The sequence below is a fragment of the Chaetodon trifascialis genome, chromosome 9 (assembly GCF_039877785.1).
Source record: "Chaetodon trifascialis isolate fChaTrf1 chromosome 9, fChaTrf1.hap1, whole genome shotgun sequence".
Lineage (NCBI taxonomy): Eukaryota > Metazoa > Chordata > Actinopteri > Chaetodontiformes > Chaetodontidae > Chaetodon > Chaetodon trifascialis.
Window position 1 is genome coordinate 696,302 of NC_092064.1, and position 16,978 is coordinate 713,279.

General features: G+C 44.1%; 1 protein-coding gene across 10 annotated transcripts in view; it reads left to right on the forward strand.

Moving 5' to 3' along the window:
- fat3a (FAT atypical cadherin 3a) overlaps positions 1–16,978 on the forward strand; it is a 319,263-nt gene that overhangs the window by 251,994 nt on the left and 50,291 nt on the right. For all 10 annotated transcript variants that reach the window (XR_011602462.1, XM_070970149.1, XM_070970154.1 and 7 more), the window contains one exon: positions 10,391–10,528. Coding sequence is in view for 9 of the 10 variants with exons in the window: in XM_070970149.1 (XP_070826250.1) it covers positions 10,391–10,528 (138 nt within the window). In the remaining variant the exon portion in view is untranslated. The remainder of the gene's footprint in view (positions 1–10,390; positions 10,529–16,978) is intronic.

Consider the following 16,978-nt stretch of genomic DNA (forward strand, 5'->3'; position numbering starts at 1 on the left):
TTGACTGATTTCCCAGGGTTTGATTGGCTTTGAGCTTGGTTTGAGCTTTTATTTGGTGAGCTTCACAGACAGAACATGTGTGGGGGGCATGCAATCAGCCATGAACCTGTTATCACCTGTTATATTGTTAAAAGAATTTAAACATTTTTTCAGACTTTTGCATTCCTGTATTTTTTGCAATAGCATGCTGTCATATGTTGTCATGTCATATCAAATGATAGCTTTTAGGAAAAGGCATCAAGGTGTTTTTATAATAATCCATTTTGGAAGAATGTCCAAAATGTTATGTTAAACTTATTTTGCCTTTGTTTGATGCCCGCTGGTCGGAAATGTCACCATAACACCAGATATAAATGATAAGAATTTGGAACCATATCTTGACTTGTGTCACATTTGGATGGTAACTGTTCTTTGATTATACAAAGCAACAAACGCAAGTACCATTTAATATTAATTTTGGTTATTTGTTTATTTGTTTCATTGTAGTAGACCCTAAAATAAAAGGACCATTGCTGTGTTTTACATGCTGTTGCCAATTTATGACTTCAGGTCATCACTGCTGAACATTTCCAAAGCGTACTACAGCATTTTTCCTTTTAGAATCAGAATCAGAATCAGAATTACTTTATTTATCCCAGAGGGGAAATTGTTTTTAGCAGTGCTCCGTGCAAAACAGAATTATAGATTAGAATAAAAATTAGAAAGAAGGATGAGAAGGAATATATATATAAAGGCAATATAAAAGAAACAGAATATTAATACTAAGGATATATGTAAATAAGAAATATACAAATATACAGAAATATCCACTCAATGAATGTACAACAATAGAAAATGTACCGCAATAAAATTGGATGTGCAATTAGATAACACTTTCCATGATGAGTGCATCTATAGTGCATTATGGCAGCAATCATAGTGAATTATGACTACACAATGAATGAATGCATAAACGTACATTCTTTCTGATGTGCTATATCAACAATCATAAAAGACTTTAGATTTGACTTATAATGCATTATATCTTCAAATGTCCATCATCCATTGTCTTCCGCTTATCCGGGGCCGGGTTGCAGGGGGAGCGGTCTGAGCAGGGACGCCCAGACTTCCCTCTCCCTGGACACTTCCTCCAGCTCTTCCGGGGGGATCCCGAGGCGTTCCCAGGCCAGCCGAGTGACATAGTCACCCCAGCATGTCCTGGGTCAGCGACCGCATTACTGCAGCCGCTGCACCGATCCACCTGTCAATCCCACGTTCCATCCTTCCCTCACTCGTGAACAGGATCCCAAGATACTTAAACTCCTCCACTTGAGGCAGGAACTTTCCCCCAACCTGAAGGGAGCAAGCCACCTTTTTCCGGTCGAGAACCATGGCCTCGGACTTGGAGGTGCTGACTCTCATCCCAGCTGCTTCACACTCGGCTGCGAACCGCCCCAGCGCATGCTGAAGGTCCTGGCTCGAGGTAGCCAACATCAGACAACATCATCCGCGAAAAGCAGAGACGAAATCTGCCGGCCCCCGAACCGAACCCCCTCCGGCCCCTGGCTGCACCTAGAAATTCTGTCCATAAAAATAATGAACAGAACCGGTGACAAAGGGCAGCCCTGCCGGAGTCCAACATGCACCGGGAACAGGTCCGACTTACTGCCGGCAATGCGGACCAAGCTCCTGCTCCGGTTGTACAGGGACTGTACAGCCCTCAACAGAGGGCCTCCAACCCCATACTCCCGGAGCACCTCCCACAGAATGACGCGAGGGACACGGTCGAATGCCTTCTCCAAGTCCACGAAGCACATGTGGACTGGTTGGGCAAACTCCCATGAACCCTCAAGCACCCTGTGGAGGGTATAGAGCTGGTCCAGTGTTCCAAGGCCAGGACGGAAACCGCATTGTTCCTCTTGAATCCGGGGTTCGACTATCGGCCGGATTCTCCTCTCCAGTACCCTGGAATAGACTTTCCCAGGGAGGCTGAGGAGTGTGATCCCCCGATAGTTGGAACACACCCTCCGGTCCCCCTCTTTAAAAAGAGGGGCCACCACCCCAGTCTGCCAGTCCAGAGTAACTGTCCCCGTCTGCCACGCGATGCTGCAGAGGTGTGTCAACCAAGACAGTCCTACAACATCCAGAGACTTGAGGTACTCAGGGCGGATCTCATCCACCCCCGGCGCTTTGCCACCGAGGAGCTTGCGAACTGCCTCAGTGACTTCAGCCCCAGTGATGAATGAATCGACCTCCAAGTCCCCAGTCTCTGCTTCCTCTATGGAAGACATGACAGAGGGATTGAGGAGATCCTCGAAGTATTCCTTCCACCGCCCGACAATATCCCCAGTCGAGGTCAACAGCTCCCCACCTCCACGGAAACAGTGTTGACAGAAAGCTGCTTCCCCCTCCTGAGGCGCCGAACGGTTTGCCAGAATTTCCTCGAGGCCAACCAGTAGTCCTCCTCCATGGCCTCCCCGAACTCCTCCCAGACCCGAGTTTTTGCTTCTACAACCGCCCGAGCTGCCGCACGCTTGGCCTGCCGGTACCCATCAGCTGCCTCAGGAGTCCTATGAGCCAACCAGGCCCGATAGGACTCCTTCTTCAGCTTGACGGCATCCCTTACTTCCGGTGTCCACCACCGGGTTCGGGGGTTGCCGCCACGACAGGCACCACCGACTTTACGGCCACAGCTACGGACGGCTGCATCAACAATGGAAGTGGAGAACATGGTCCATTCGGACTCAATGTCTCCAACCTCCCTCGGGATCTGGTTGAAGCTCTCCCGGAGGTGGGAGTTGAAAACTTCCCTGACAGCGAGTTCCGCCAGACGTTCCCAACAGACCCTCACGGTATGTTTGGGTCTGCCAAGTCTGTCCCGCTTTTTCCCCTGCCAGCGAATCCAACTCGCCACCAGGTGGTGATCAGTTGACAGCTCAGCCCCTCTCTTTACCCGAGTGTCCAAGACATACCGCCGAAGGTCAGATGATACGACTACAAAGTCAATCATTGACCTCCGGCCTAGGGTGTCCTGGTGTCCATCAGTGTACGTGGCACACTGATGGACACCCTTATGCTTGAACATGGTGTTCGTTATGGACAAACTGTGACTAGCACAGAAATCCAATAACAGAACACCACTCGGGTTCAGATCGGGGAGGCCTCCAGGTGTCACTGTCGCTGCCCACGTGAGCATTGAAGTCCCCCAGCAGAACAATGGAGTCCCTGGTTGGAGCACTTTCCAGTACCCCTCCCAGGGACTCCAAGAAGGCCAGGTACTCTACGCTACTGTTCGGCCCGTAGGCCGAAACAACAGTGAGAGACCTATGCCCAACCCGAAGGCGCAGGGAAGCGACCCTCTCGCTCAGCGGGTAGAACTCCAACACATGGCGGCTGAGCTGGGGGGCTATAAGCAAGCCCACACCAGCTCGCCGCCTCTCACCACGGGCAACTCCAGAGTAGAAGAGAGTCCAGCCTCTCTCAAGGAGTTGGGTTCCAGAGCCCAGACTGTGCGTGGAGGTGAGCCCGCCTTTCTCTAGCCGGTACCGCTCAACCTCCCGCACTAGCTCAGGCTCTTTCCCCCACAGTGAGGTGACATTCCATGTCCCCATAGCCAGAGTCGTTGTCCAGGGTTTGGGTCGTCGGGGCCCCCGCCCACGACTGCTACCCATATCACATAGCACCGGCCCCTTCTGATCCTTCCTGCGGGTGGTGGGCCTACGGGAAGGCGGGCCCACGTCGCTCCTTCGGGCTGTGCCCGGCCGGGTCCCGTGGGCAAAGACCCGGCCACCAGGCGCTCACCTGCAAGCCCCAACCCCAGGCCTGTCTCCAGGGCGGGGCCCCGGTGACGCCAATCCGGGCGACGTACGCTTCCTTGATTGAATGTCTTTCATAAGGGGCTTTTTGAACTGCTCTTAGTCTGACCCGTCACCTAGAACCTGTTTGCCTTGGGAGACCCTACCAGGGGCATTAAGCCCCAGACAACATAGCCTCTAGGATCATTCGGGTACTCAAACTCCTCCACCACGATAAGGTGGCAGTTCAAGGAGGAGATCTTCAAATGTCTGATAGATATTCTTGATAACTTATAAACTAGAGGTTGAGTGATGGGGTTTATAAATGTTAGGACTACCTATACACATCTCAGCAATCCACTGTAGGACTCATAGTATGCTATAATAGTTCATACAGTATCATAAGTTACCACTCAGGGTTCCAACTCTTTTAGCAAGACCATTTTCCAGGACTTCTTAATGGTGAGCCAGCTGGTATTATGGACAGGCATTGCAATTCAATTCTATTCAATTCAATTCAATTTTATTTGTATAGCGCCAAATCACAACAAAAGTTGTCTCAGGACATTTTCCATATAGAGCTGGTACAAACCAAGCTCTCTTATCTACAGAGAACCAACAATTCCCCCATGAGCAAGCACTTGGCGACAGTGGCGAGGAAAAACTCCCTTTTAACAGGCAGAAACCTCGGGCAGAACCAGACTCTGGGTGGGCGGCCATCTGCCTCAACCGGTTGGCAGATGGCCGGTTGGGTGAGAGAGGGAGAGCAAGAGAGGGAGAGTGAGACACACACAGACAGACAGACAGACAGACAGACAGACAGACAGACAGAAATGCAGTCAGAGAGAGAGAGACAGAGAGACAGACATGCAATCACAGTAACAGTGACAGTGGATGTAATAATAGCAGTAGCAGTTGCAGTGGATGTCAGGCAGGGCCAAGGCAGGAGATGCAGCTGCAATCCACAATCCAGTTTCAGCCACTGTGTAATCTGCAAGACGACCAAGCACAGAGACTCTGGGGAAGGAGCTAAGTTAGTAACACGCCGTGGTAGGACATGAAAGCGTGCAGATGGAGAGGGACAGAAGGACAGAGGAGCTCGGTGTATCTTTGGAGGTCCCCCGACAGTCTAATCCTATAGCAGCATAACTAGGGGCTGGTCCAGGACAAGCCTGAGCCAGCCCTAACGATAAGCTTTATCAAAAAGGAAAATTTTAAGCCTACTCTTAAATGTAGAGACAGTGTCTGCCTCCCGGACAAAGACTGGAAGATGATTCCACAGGAGAGGAGCTTGATAGCTAAATGCTCTGACTCCTGTTCTGCTTTTTGAGACTTTAGGAACCATAAGTAGACCTGCATTCTGGGAACGCAGTGTTCGAGTGGGGTAATAAGGTACTATGAGCTCGTTAAGATAAGGAGGGGTCTGGCCATTTATGGCTTTTCAAGTAAGGAGGAGAATTTTAAACTCTATTCTAAACTTTACAGGGAGCCAGTGCAGAGTGGCTAGTATTGGAGAAATATGATCTCTCTTCCTGGTTTTTGTCAGAACACGTGCTGCAGCGTTCTGGAGCAACTGGAGAATATTCAGCAACAAATTTGGGCAGCCTGATAGTAAGGAATTGCAATAATCCAGCCTGGAAGTTACAAATGCATGGACTAGTTTTTCTGCATCATTTTGAGACAAAATATGCCTGATTTTTGTGATATTACGTAGGTGAAAAAAGGCAGTCCTCGCAATTTGTTTTGCATGGGAGTGAAAGGACCTATCCTGGTCAAAGATGACTCCCAAATTCTTTGCAGTTGTGCTGGAAGCCAGCGTAATGCCATCCATAACTGCTATGTCATCAGAAAGTGACTTTCTAAGATGTTTAGGGCCTACTACTATAACTTCAGTTTTGTTTAGCATCAGAAAATTGCAGGTCATCCAGGTCTTTATGTCATGAAGACATGCTTGTAGTCTAGTTAACTGACTGGTTTCTTCCGGCTTCATTGATAAATATAGCCGGGTATCATCTGCATAGCAATGAAAATTTATTGAGTGCTTCCTGATAATCTTACCTAAAGGAAGCATATATAAGGTGAATAGAATTGGTCCAAGCACAGAACCCTGCGGAACTCCATAGCTGACTTTAGTGAGCACAGAGGGGTCGTCATTAACGCGTACAAACTGAGAGCGATCTGACAAGTAGGATTTAAACCAGCTTAGCGCAGTTCCCTTAATACCAATGAAATGTTCCAGTGTCTGCAATAGGATGCCATGGTCAACGGTGTCAAATGCAGCACTAAGATCCATTGCACCATACACTATGTTCCTCTCTGTGGAAGCCTAGTCTAAAAGAGTAGACAGGCATAACCTTAAAGCTATGCAAACACAATTTATCATTATCATTATGATTAATTCATAACCTGAATCCCTTTTTTCTGTGTGAATTATATTAAGCATAACACAAATAATAGCCTGCATTTTTCCTTCTAGACAAATCTAGACTGAGCTTTACATAACTAAGTGTACGATTCAAAGTGAGAATAGAGTTTGCTAAGATTATTAATTGCCACATACTCTTACCTGTGAAATATTAGATGGAGTGTTTAACGATACTGATCACACCCATTGTGAGTTACCAGTACAAAAGTTGAACATGTCAAATTTTGGTCCATTTTACCTTAACAATGCAGTATCGAATCTGAAGAGACAATACTCCGAATGATGACACAGACAATGATATCTTACAATACTCCATGGACTATTATAGCAAACTATAATCCTTACTACAGTTGATTGCTGTGGTGTGTATAAACTCGAACAAATGGATCAAGGTGACTCACTGTTAGCTGGGATGGATAACCCATCTCAAACATGTTTCAACTTCCTGTGGATTGGTTTTCATAATGTTCCCACATTAATATAATATACAACAAGGTATTAAGTGTATTTTTTACAAAATTGAAGTGATCAAAATTAGTGCTGTCGATCGATTAAAATATTTAATTGCGATTAATCTCATGAATGTCATAGTTAACTTGTCATTCACAAATTAATCGCACATTTTATCTATTCTAAATGTCCCATCAATTATCATTTTAATACTGTTAACAACATGGAAAAGTGGATAGGCTTGTTTTGTGCAAATGTTTTTTATTGAAAACAGCAGGCCTGGATGCCTCCCTAGGGAGGTGTTCCAGGCATGTCCCACCAGGAGGAGGCCCTGGGGAAGACCCAGGACACGCTGGATTGACTATGTCACTCGGCTGGCCTGGGAACGCCTCGGGATCTCCCCGGAAGAGCTAGGGGAAGTGTCCGGGGAGAGGGAAGTCTGGGCGTCCCTACTCAGACTGCTCCCCCCGTGACCCGGCCCCGGATGAAGCGGAAGAAAATGGATGGATGGGTGAAAACAGCAACGTGTAGTGTCATATTTCACACTAACATTCTCACTTTGAGTAGTCATTCACATTTGAATAAATCAAATCTCACACAATTTAACACTGCAATGAACAGATGACAAAAACAAGGGTGATACAAAATAAAGAATCAGAATCAGAATCAGAAAAAGCTTTATTGCCAAGTACGATTTTACACATACGAGGAATTTGCTTTGGTGAGGTTGGTGCATGACACATCTATCAAGAAGAAGCAATTAAAAAGTTAAAAATATGACAATAAGTAAATAATATAAAAATAAGAAAATAAGTAAAAAATACGACAATAGAAGAACTGTAACAGTAGTAAAATAAAAAATCTCACAATATAAATATATGTACACAAGTCTTTTTTTTTTTTTTAACAGAGGCACAGACTGTTTTTTCAAGGGAGTCCAAGTAGAGCGTTAATGTAACGCATATGGTTGTGGCAATGTCACTGACAAGTAGGGTCAGAGGTGAAGTGTGAAGTGTCAGGGGGGGTTCTGGGCCTTGTTAATAAGGCTGACAGCAGACGGGAAAAAACTGTTCTTGTGGCGTGAGGTTTTGGTCCTGATGGACCGCAGCCTCCTGCCAGAGGGGAGTGTCTCAAAGAGTTTATGTCCAGGGTGGGAGGGATCAGCCACAATCTTTCCTGCACGCCTCAGGGTTCTGGAGGTGTACAGGTCCTGGAGAGACGGGAGATTGCAGCCGATCACCTTCTCTGCAGACCGAATGACACGCTGCAGTCTGCCCTTGTCCTTGGCAGTGGCAGCAGCGTACCAGATGGTGATGGAGGAGCTGAGGATGGACTCAATGATGGCTGTGTAGAAGTGCACCATCATTGTCTTTGGTTGCCATAGGAAGTACATCCTCTGCTGTGCTTTCTTGATGAGGGAGCTGATGTTCGGCTCCCACTTGAGGTCCTGGGAGATGATAGTTCCCAGGAAGCGGAAGGACTCCACAGTGTCAATAGTAGAGTCACAGAGGGTGATGGGGGCAGGTGATGCTGAGTTTTTCCTAAAGTCCACAACCATCTCCACTGTCTTTAGAGCGTTGAGCTCTAGGTTGTTCTGGTTGCACCAGGTCACCAGATGGTCAACCTCCCACCTGTAGGCGGACTCATCGCCATCAGAGATGAGTCCGATGAGAGTGGTGTCATCCGCAAACTTCAGCAGCTTGACAGACTGATGACTGGAGGTGCAGCTGTTCGTGTACAGGGAGAAGAGCAGAGGAGAAAGAACGCAGCCCTGAGGGGATCCGGTGCTGATGGTCTTTGAGTCTGAGATGTGTTTCCCCAGCTTCACGCACTGTTTCCTGTCAGACAGGAAGTCTGTAATCCATCTGCAGGTGGAGTCAGGCACACTCAGCTGGGAGAGCTTCTCCTGGAGCAGGGTTGGAATGATGGTGTTTAAGGCAGAGCTGAAATCCACAAACAGGATCCTGGCGTAGGTTCCTGTGGAGTCCAGGTGCTGGAGGATGAGGTGAAGGGCCAGGTTGACCGCGTCGTCTACAGACCTGTTGGCTCTGTATGCAAACTGCAGGGGGTCCAGGAGAGGGTCGGTGATGTCTCTGATGTGTGAGAGCACCAGGCGCTCAAAGGACTTCATGACCACAGAGGTCAGGGCAACGGGTCTGAAGTCATTAAGTCCTGTAGTCCTTGGCTTCTTGGGAACTGGGATGATGGTTGAGGAACTGGGATGATGGTTGATGATGGTAAAGTTACAAAGTGCACATCATTGTAAACTAGGACTCCATGGCTTAAACTTTCCTTTATTAAGTTTCCTTTGAACATACAAGCAGTCAGATTATAATGCTCTTCTATTTATTCACCAGAGGCTTATCAACCCAGCCTCTTATTTCTCTCCAGAAAGAATGAACATTACTTGGCTATGGCTGCAGTAAGCTTGTTCTTAGTTGCGGTATCCATATGTCTCTGTTGAAAGCCATCCATTGTCGCCTGGTTTTGACAAGGAGGCGGCAGAGAATTCGCATTAGCCATGTGTTTGGCCATCAAGTGGTATTTCAGATTGGATGTTAGTTCACACCGAGAATACACACAGATAACTTTGGTTTTGTCAGTCGACCCATTTGGCAACTTTTTGAAACTAAACTTTCCATTCAGAATCTTATTTGCATCCATTCCGGCGTTTCGCGCTTGACATCCACACAAACCGGTAGCCTACTCTTTCACAGCTAGCGCCTATTGTTTTGTTTCCGGTTTACAACCGGATCCTGTAGTTTTGGTAATGTTACTAGCAGTGGCCACAGCTTATAAAAAACTACAAGTTCACTAGGTCACAAAGAGTGTTAATCGTCCAATAAAAAAAATGACGCCATTAAAATTGATTTGCGTTAACGCGTTAATAACGCAATATTTTTGATAGCACTAATCAAAATATGAATTACGATTTCATAATTTCCAGTGAGAGACATGCTGTCTTCACTTTGAATTTTTATAGAGAAGTACAGAGGACTGATACAGAGCTTCATCACATGGTACAATTGCAATCACCTGTAGCTCATTATCAGGAAAACAATGAGCTTGTGGTGGACTACAATGCTTCAAATATAGATGGTGCTGAAAATAAGTTACAAATTCTAAAATGTGGATGGTTCACACACATCTTCAACCAGGCAGTTTCAAGGTGGACACCCAAGGTAAGTGTCATCAATTCGGTATCTGACCGGGTTTTTGCAAAACTTTATGATGTCACAGTGAAGTTGTCCTTAGACCACCTGGATATAAAAGGTCATCACTTCATCATTTAATTGCATGACACATTTTTGTGAAATGCTGTAATTAGTGTATGAATCCAGAGGTTCCATCCATCCATCCATCCATTTTCTATGCCGCTTATCCCTTTCGGGGTCGCGGGGGGGCCGGAGTCTATCTCGGCTGTCAACGGGCGAGAGGCAGGGTACACCCTGGACTGGTCGCCAGCCGATCGCAGGAATCCAGAGGTTATGGCCAAAAATTTGGCCAAAGTTTTGTTTGGACCTTTGACCATAAAAATCAAAACTGTACCAAATTGGAGGAAATTAACTCAAGGTGTTCCTGAGATATCAGGCCACAACTGTCACCGGCGCAGAGGCTTAAAAATACTTCATCTAATACACATTTTTAAGACGTGTATAGTAAGGTGTGGGCCATGAAAAATGGTTGAAATGTGCAAATTGAAACATTCACTTACCTTGCCCTACCCTTTATGTGTTTGTAGCTGATAGCTGAGGATGTTGACAGTCAGCTGAATGGAGCCATCCTCTACTCCATCATCAGTGGAGACAGAGGCAACCAGTTTTTTATTGACCCTCTCCGTGGAATCATCAAGGTCAACAAGCAACTGGACCGTGAGACAGTGAGGACACACACACACACAAACACACACACACACACACACACACACACACACACACACACACACACACACACACACACACTCCTGCGGCTTAGTCTACAAATACTATAGAAAAGTTTACTGCCTCACAGTCACGCTTGAATGCACCAGTATAGTAGCAGCTTATAGCAGCTTAGTATGTACATGTAAATGATAGAGCAGATGCTAAATAGCCTACTGTTAAGGAAAAGAAATCCTTTATTAGCCCAAGTAAGGGAGGGGGAACTGCACACACCATGCATATGTGAAATTAATCGTCCACCTTTAACCCATCCTTGGTCCATCTTTCCATAGCGTAGTTTATTTTTCATGAGCTAGCCATACTCCAAACACTCAAGATCCTGATTCAAGACATTTAAGTTGATAGTTAATTATTCTTATTATTTTTATCATATGAAAGTTCACATGGGAGATTAAGACTTTTGAAATTCAGCTGTTTAAATTGTGCCACATAATATGTACATTTTGCTAACCTTAACCTCTCTAAAGTTACAGTTGGATATAGTTATAGCGGTCAATGAATAATAATTTTAACATGAAATATTTCACCCTGCAGCCAGCTGAGCTTTTCATTCATACATGTTTAAAACTGCAACTAAAAATCTAGTATCTTACTTTGTTTTACTCAACAGATTATTGCATCATGCCTCATGTTCCCAATATTGTGTATGGGTAAAGTCCTTATGAGATGCTGCTGTTTATTAGTGAAGCATATTTGTCACATGTAAGTCTATAAGGTACAATCACTGTTAGGATTTTATCTTTAAAATATATTTTAGGACTCAAAGGAGCAGACCAACACAGTGTCTTAAACACAATACCATTTATTTACAAAGAAATGAACACAAAGCGCACCCGAACGGAGTGGAACTAACTAAGGTCTATATAGGTAAATAAAGCTAGGGAGGACCAAAAAGCGCACTCAAAGAAACTGAGTGGAAACAACTGAGAACTACATTGGTATTGAGGTAGAGAAGCACACCAAGCTGGACTGAGATCACTGAAACGAAAAGCAGAGAACAAAAGCATAAGTCCAAAATCAAAAAATCCACTGGATAAATTCCAAACACAAGGGCAGAGCTGACAAATATGGAGCACCAAATGGGACACATTGAAATATATAAATACATCTTTAAATAAATGATTAAATGTGTCATTAATTAATTATAATGGGAATTAAATAAATAAAAGTGTCATTAAATGTTTCATTAATTAATTAAAATGGGAATTAAATGAATACATATATAATTATTTCGCTATTTATTTAATAATTTCACTATTTAATTATTTCATGGACCTTTGTTACAGCGCTTCATGAATTTATTTTATCTGTCAAACTCACCCATCAAAGTCAGTGGGCGGGACTAACGATGATCTAGTGAATCCATTGCTTTCGACTGAAGTCTTCAAGCATGGCGGCTACAGAAGAGCTCCTTCAGCTTTCACGAGAGTTGGTATAACTGCTCCCAAAGTATTCTTCTAATGCAGATAAGCCACGCTTCGACTGATGTTTGACCAGCATTTATTGTCGTTTTCGCCAACAAACACCGTGAAAAACTACGTAGAAAGAAACGATACTAACACAACATTTTGTCAGCATAAATAAATCCACAAACTTAAACAAAGCATCTGCTCAGAATAAATTACAATTGCATACCATGTGCGCCTTTTGACCAGAAATTTAGGAGTGTTACAGTCCAGTTCAATGTCCATTTCTTGCTTCGCCGACAAGCCTTTGTCTCCTCGCAGGACATGTTTTTTTTTTTTTTTTTGTTGATCACATGGACACCGTATGCGGACCACCCGGCGCAACACACAACCTGACCAGTAAGTGTCAGTTTAAGTAACAGGTCACCGAACTTTTACACATTTTAAACAAGACATTTTACTGACATGAACTATTAATGAACAAACATTTTTCTGCGACAGCTACACTGCCACCAAATTACAAAGATTTATATTCACACGTTAACCAAAATTAAATCTTGTAATTTTCCATGAATTGACAATCAACCATCAAGTCATGTTGCCTTAATAACATCAAAATGATTGACTCTTCAACTCTACAAACCACTATTTGTGTTTGTCTTATCAGAGTTTTGCACCCTTTCACTGCAGTCTAGGACTCATTTTCAACTAGTACCACTAGTTTTTGAACTGGTCGCTCAAGAGAAGATAGTTGCTTCAAGCGTTCAGCGTTCTTTCCCAAATCTTTCTGTCCTATTTGAAGCTTAACCTTTCGCACCAGACCATCATCATCTTCACTCGTCTGAACTACTCTGGCCAATTTCCACTCATTTCCAGGAATATTGTCTTCCTTGATTATCACTACATCCCCAACTTGCACATTTCTTTTGGGCACATGCCACTGTTGTCTTAGGCTTATGTTAGCCAATTATTCTTTGCGCCACCTGCTTCAGAATTGTTCTGTTAGATATTGCACCCTCCGCCACCTCTTTCTGGCATACAAATCTTCTCTAACAATATTGCCAGGAGGTGGAAGGGGCAGAGATGTCTTCATAGTGAGTAAATGATTAGGTGTCAAAGGTTCAACACCTTCGGGGTCACTGATTGTATCTGTGGTGAGTGGGCGATTATTCACAATCGACATGGCCTCATAAAAGAATGTTCTCAATGAGGTGTCATCTAGCCTCCCTGTGGCTTGTGCCAGGACAGAGCTCATTACACTCCTGACTGTCCGGATTTGGCCACCCCTGTGACTTGCCTCGGGAACATTCATTTGGAAGTCACATTGATTTCTAGTCAGAAATCCTCTCCTTGTCAAGCTCCAATAGACCCTTTTCAAACTCATTTTTTGCCCCAACAAAATTCGTACCTTGGTCAGATCGAATCTGTCTCACTGCTCCTCTGACTGCTATGAAGCACCTCAAAGCATTTATAAATGCATCAGTGGTGAGATCCTCCAGCATCTCAATGTGAATAGCTCTGGAGCTTAAACATGTAAACAACAAGCCATATCGCTTAAGGACAGCCGCAGGCGTCGGGGTTTATTTCTCCATAACAACTTCTGAACTATACATTATCCCTTACATAACAACCTCCACACTATACAGTATCCCTTACATAACGACTGGGCCATTCCAACATATACTATTTGTGGCCATATTATTACCTGGAACACGCACACCTCTTGCTCTCAGATGGCCATGCATTAGCTTGTAGCCAGTGTTTGGATGACTTCTGTGGACTTCTGTAACAATGCGGTCTAACTCTTCATCAGTCACAGCTGAGTAGAGGTCTGTCTTTCTGGACAAAACAAACAGCGAGTAATATTACACTTAATGTCCGGACGAGACCAGCAATATATAGACTGTAAAGTAATTATTTTGAATCAAATCATTTAGCATAAATACCTTAGACCGCATTGTTGCATATGCCTCCTGATGGTTTTCGTTGATACTCCGAACATTGCTGCAATTTCACAAGGTGGTACACCAGAAAGAACTTGGTGCTCCAGAACTGCAGTCGGAATGTCAAGTGCCAATCGCCCTGGTCCATGTGTGTTGCAGGGGCTGTTGAGCAGCAAAGCGGTGGAGAACTTCCTCTAAATTTGATTTCAGTCTCGGATCAATGTCTTGGTCGTAAAGTGCCGAAATAACGGCAACCACTTCGATGAATTCCTCTGCTTTACAGACCACATGCTCTTGGTCAGCAGGTCCTGCTTCCACGTACTCTGCAAGGTTTAAAATATCTGAAACCAACTCTCGTGAAAGCTGAAAGAGCTCTTATGTAGCCGCCACACTTGAAGACTTCAGTCGAAAGCAATGGATTCACTAGATCATTGTTATTCCCGCCCACTGACTTTGATGGGTGAGTTCATAAATTCATGAAGCGCGGCAACAAAGGTCCATGAAATAATTAAATAGTGAAATAATTAAATAAATAATTAGAATTATATATGTATTCATTTAATTCCCATTTTAATTAATTAACGAAGCATTTAATGACACTTTTATTTATTTAATTCTCATTATAATTAATTAATGACACATTTAATCATTTATTTAAAGATGTATTTATATATTTCAATGTGTCCCATTTGGTGCTCCATAGACAAAAGGTTTTTTCTTGGAAATTACTCACACGAAGAACCGGACGTTCACACAGTCGAGATGAGGACGAACTGGCAACCGCATGTCCAGGGAGCCTCTCCTAAATACTCCCAGAACTCAGCTCTAACACGCCTCAGGTGTGCAGGTTATTAGGCAGGGCAGCCATGCACGGGGGAAGACCCGCCCTGTCTCAGACAGACAGGTGAGACAGACAAACAGACAAATAACACTAGGGAAAAAGGGAAATGGAAAACACTGGGAAAAGACAAAAGTCAAATCCTAACAATCACACTGAAATCACAGTTAACCGTCTCCATGCATACATAAACAACCAGTATATGAAATGAATGGCTGTAGTGTTTGCTCTTAGTGAGTAGCTCGCGTGGTTGCCGATCTTTGATGTAAAAGAAGAGCCTACTGGCAGCTGACGAGCTCAGTGGATGAGATAGATCCCTGACCAGATGACAGTTAATCACATTTGAACAGGAAATGCACACACAAAGCAGCTTTGAATATGGGCTTTTTAATTTGCAGCAGGAAAAAATATGCAAGGTATGAACTCCTACATGTCTCCTGCTTCCTCTGTTTTCTCAGCCTTCTTCTTCTGCTTCTTCATCATCTTCTTTTCCTCCACAGCTCTTGAAAACTTCAGAAATGTTCATATTCCTATCATAAAGCATTCATGATTGCGGTTGATGAGCCATCAGAGTGTGCTCAGAAAGAGTGCAAGGGCGTGTGGGGATCAAATCTTTTGGCTGATGAAAGTGTGTTTGGGGTTATCACACAGAGAGTAGCAGTTTCCTCTCTGTCAGTGTGGTTGTGTGTGCATGTGCACATGCAATGCTGATGTGTCCATCCATGTGTCTATGTAAAGGAGGTTAGGGTCAGGGCTAGTTGGTATTAGGTTTATGCAGCAGACAAGATGTTGTGTCGGTCAGAACACACAATGATGACAGTAATCCAGAGGATTTCCAAGCAGATCCAGTGACTGGGATGCTTTATTGTGTATACCCAGTGTTGTTACCAGTTCTGCAAATAATAACAGTAAACATATGATACATCACCCAACAATAACTGTTTACATGGATGGAAACAGTATACACAACCTCCATTATGCACATACAGCAGTTACATCCGCATCTCTATAAATATCAACCATAAGACCAGGTTAACTGTTCTGAGAGCGCCGTCTGCTGGCTAAACTAAGCGTGCAATAAACACACGTGCACACGCGCACACGTGCACACGCACGCAGGCACATGTCGCACGTGTCGGCAATTAACTATCAAGCACGCCAGCGGTACTAACCATTGGTTAACTATACGCAGTGGTTAAAGTGGGATTTGACAGGTGGGGAGCCCTAAAATTCAGTGTTGCGACACAGTAGGGAAAATTATGTAAATGATTGCAAAAAACTGTATTGGCTTTATTCTCAACAGAAAAATACAGGCCGGATTAACAGGTAAAACACACACATAGCAATCTAACATGGCTAAATAACACAGAGAAACACAGCAAACTAACAGCCTAACACAGAGACTCGGACAAAGACTAAAGTGAAAACTAAACCTATATAGACACAGGTGAGTGAAACAAGACAGGGGAAACACATGAGGAGATCAACTAAGGCAGGGGAAACACAGAAAGTAAAACTAACTACATAGGCTACACAAGGAGAAAATATATTTCAAATTAAGAAAAATTAAACAAGATGTGACAATGCAGCAATTGCAATCATCCTCAAATCACACTCTGACAAAACTTTTCTGAAAAGAAATCAAAGCACAATCTGTCTTAGAAAATCTGTTGTTGGAGAAGTGCTATGTAAGGGCACAGGCTTACAGTCCAGACACATGCTAACAGCAGCACACAGACAACCACATTGGCAGACCATCAAACACACAAACCCTCACACATGTTGCAGTCAAAAAAGCTCCCATATACATTTTTACTCTGACCTATATTGTGGTCGTCTTCATTGTGGACAGGCCACATGATCAGCTGATCTTCTTTTCAACACCCATTTCTTTGCATATTTCATTGCATTCCACTTGTCTACAGGAGGGTCTACTAAAGAGATAAACATGAGCGCTGACACTGTTTGCATTTTCAGTTGCGTTCTAAGTGGCGTTACTGTTACGTTCATTTCCGAAAAACCTCTTTCACAGTCAGCACTATTGACAGCAATTGACTTCACTACTTGCTGCAACTTAAGTAGTCCATCAGCTACCTCAATGCCTGAATTCTCTTTGAAATCTCTATATGTTTGCCTGACCCCAGCAAAACTAATGCCAAACAGGTTACAAAGCCACCTCATCCTCTCCATAAAGGGCTGGCA